Source organism: Chondrus crispus, genomic scaffold (genome assembly GCF_000350225.1).
Source record: "Chondrus crispus Stackhouse genomic scaffold, scaffold_19, whole genome shotgun sequence".
Lineage (NCBI taxonomy): Eukaryota > Rhodophyta > Florideophyceae > Gigartinales > Gigartinaceae > Chondrus > Chondrus crispus.
The window spans coordinates 562,288-565,132 of record NW_005179080.1 but is presented as its reverse complement, the minus strand read 5'-3'; the positions used below and the strand labels follow the sequence as shown (position 1 = coordinate 565,132).

The window sequence follows — 2,845 nt, the reverse complement described above, 5'->3', positions numbered from 1 at the left end:
GCCTTAACCGGTGAAGCTCCGAAGCGCTCGACTTCTTGGGGATATCTTGGTGGTGGCGCATCCAACCACGGTGTGCCATGTGGAGTGTCGAACAAAGCCATTGAAACGTGTCCACGTGCGAGACGTGGACACGTTATGTCATGTCATGCGGACGTGTTGGACGCATTCCACTTCACTGTAACACCTGAGATGCGCGGCAACAGCCCATGATAACAGGGCTTGCTCTCGCACCACCTCCCGCTACTATCTGCTCCATATAGTTGCTCCTTGCTCCTGCTACCCCGTTCCCTGCTCCTGCACCACCGTCGCCATGGAGTCTATCGAGAACGAATACGCCGCCATGCGCAGGCGCCACCACCGCGCTGCCGCCGCCACTGATGACGCCCTGCACCACATCGCCCTCGCCCTGGAAGCGCATCGCTCCCCCGCCTCCGCCGACGACATGCAAGTAGACGTTTCCCCCGACCCCGACCCCGACCCGCAGCCTGGCGCCCAGCCCGACGCCGACTCCCCGCTCGACCAGCTGCGCCACCTGCACAAGCTGGCGAAGGGGCTGCAGGCCGCGCTGGTGCTGGACCACAAGTCGGTCGGCGCCACCATCAACAAGCTGGGCCGCGCCATCGACGCCGCCACCTTCCCGCACCTGGGCGGCCTGTGCGCGCCCAACGTCCGCCTCAACACGGCCAAAATTAACGACGCCATCGCCTCGCACCTCTTTCGCACGGGCCTGTTTGACATCGGTCACTCGTTCCTCCGCGAGGCACACCTCCAGCTGCACGACGACCACATCCGCCCGTTCCGACGCCTGCACGACATCCTCACCGCCTTCCGCCACCAAGACCTGCGCCCGGCCATAGCGTGGCGGGAGGAGAACGAAGACGCCTTGCGCGGCAGCGACGAGCATCTGCTCTTCCGCCTGCACCGTCTGGCCTACTTGCAGATCCTGGGAACGGGCGACCGCGATGCCGCGCTGGCCTACGCCCGCGCCCACTTTGCCCACTTCCCGGACCACATCACCAGCGTGCAGAGACTCATGACCTGTCTATTGTACGTGCACAAGCTTGCGGAGTCGCCCTATCGCGACCTCGTGTCGCCTGCGCATAGGGATAGCATTGAGCGCGCCCTGTCGAGAGAGTATTGCCGCGCGCAGGGCATGAAGCACGACCCGAGCTTGGTGACGGTGGTGCGATGCGGGACCAAGGCGATTCCGACGCTGATCAAGGCGAGCCGCGTGGCGCCAACGCTGAGTGATTTGGGTATGGATGATGCGCTGCCCGTCGAGATTGATGTGGGCAGAGAGTGTCAGTTTCACTCAATTTTCACCTGTCCCGTGTCCAAGGAAGAGGCGTCCGAGGGCAATAACATGCCCATGATGCTGCCTTGCGGGCATGTGTTGTCCAACCAGTCTATCTTGCGCTTGCCAAGAGGGAGTCATCGGTTCAAGTGCCCGTATTGTCCGATGGAGCAAGTGGGCTCAGAGTGTAGGGAGGTTCATTTCTAGAAGAAGCCGGCTTTTCTTTTTTTGGTCTTGCGTTTAGAATCGACTTCAGGGTGAGCAGGGATGAGCTTTTGCTCTTATAGTTGCGATTAGACGCTCTCCCAACAACATTTGTACAATATTATATACTACTCTAACTGCGCGGAATGTCCCAACTGCTATCGCTTTCCTGACTTGTACGTAAAACAATCCGAACAACCGGGCCTCTGCGGCTCAACACCCTTTTTCCTCACTGCAGTAGCGATTCTGAGAGTGAGATCAAAAGGACACGCTGCGTTTACTCTAAATATCCGGTAACGAGGAGGTCTCCATTCTCAAAGGACTCTACGCGGCTTCGCTGCAACTCGAGCGCGTGTCCCATGTCCGTGACCAGAGGCGGCTCGCCCAGTGGTGACGGAGCAGCACTCCCTCCGACAAACTTGGGAGCAACGAACGCATGCACCTTCTGAACCGCGCCGTCCCCGACAGCCTGTGCAGCGAGACGCCCGCCACACTCCCACAGCACCTTGAGACAATCGCGCTCGTACAAGTACGCCATGGCATCGTCTGGCGTCAACCCTGGAATCTCTTCCACGACCACACTTCTACTCCTCAGTTGCTTCACAAAAGCACCCTCCCCGTGGCCCTTTCCTGTGAGCACGACCGTATCCACAATCCCCGCATCGTCCCACAGTCTGGCCTCCCTCGGAAGCTCCATCGACCTACTCATGACGACGCGAATTGGGCTGAGCCCTCCCTCTCCCGTCTCGACATCCCGAACAGTCAACCTCGGATCATCCATCCGCATGGTCTCCCCACCAACCACAATGGCATCGACCCCCCTCCGAATCTCATGCACCCTCCGTCTCGCCCCGCTCCCAGTAACCCACTTGGAGCTCCCCCCCACGGCCGCGATCTTCCCATCCAACGTCATGGCATACTTCAGCACGCCAAATGGCCTCTTCCTCTCCACGCGTCTCACAAAGCCTTCCGCCAGCTCCGCGCACCTCCCCCCCTCCACGCCGACCTGCACCTGAATACCGGCCTCCCTCAGCGTGTCGAGCCCCTTCCCGCCGACCTTGGGGTTCGGGTCGACCATGCCCACGACGACCCTAGCCACGCCCGCCTTGACCAGCGCGCGCGAGCACGGCGGCGTGCGTCCGAAGTGATTACACGGCTCCAGGGACACGTACGCCGTGCCGCCGCGCGGCGACATGCCGCGCGCCACCGCGTCCGCCAGCGCGGCGACCTCCGCGTGCGGCCCGCCCGCGCGCTGGTGATAGCCCTCGCCCGCCATTTGGCCGTCCGGACCATACAGTACGCAGCCCACGGGAGGGTTGGGGCGCGTCTGCCCGGCCGCTTGCGCCG

At 62.0% G+C, this 2,845-nt stretch overlaps 1 protein-coding gene across 1 annotated transcript; it reads left to right on the top strand.

The window, feature by feature from the left end:
• The first annotated feature begins 310 nt into the window (after window positions 1–310).
• CHC_T00003468001 (hypothetical protein) lies at window positions 311–1,501 on the top strand. Its single transcript, XM_005715185.1, has one exon. It carries the CDS (start codon window positions 311–313, stop codon window positions 1,499–1,501), a length of 1,191 nt encoding a protein of 396 aa, XP_005715242.1.
• Window positions 1,502–2,845: the final 1,344 nt, after the last annotated feature.

Coding starts and splice junctions, on each gene's coding strand:
- CHC_T00003468001 (XM_005715185.1), top strand. CDS start 311: ATGGAGTCTATCGAGAACGAATACGCCGCCATGCGCAGGCGCCACCAC.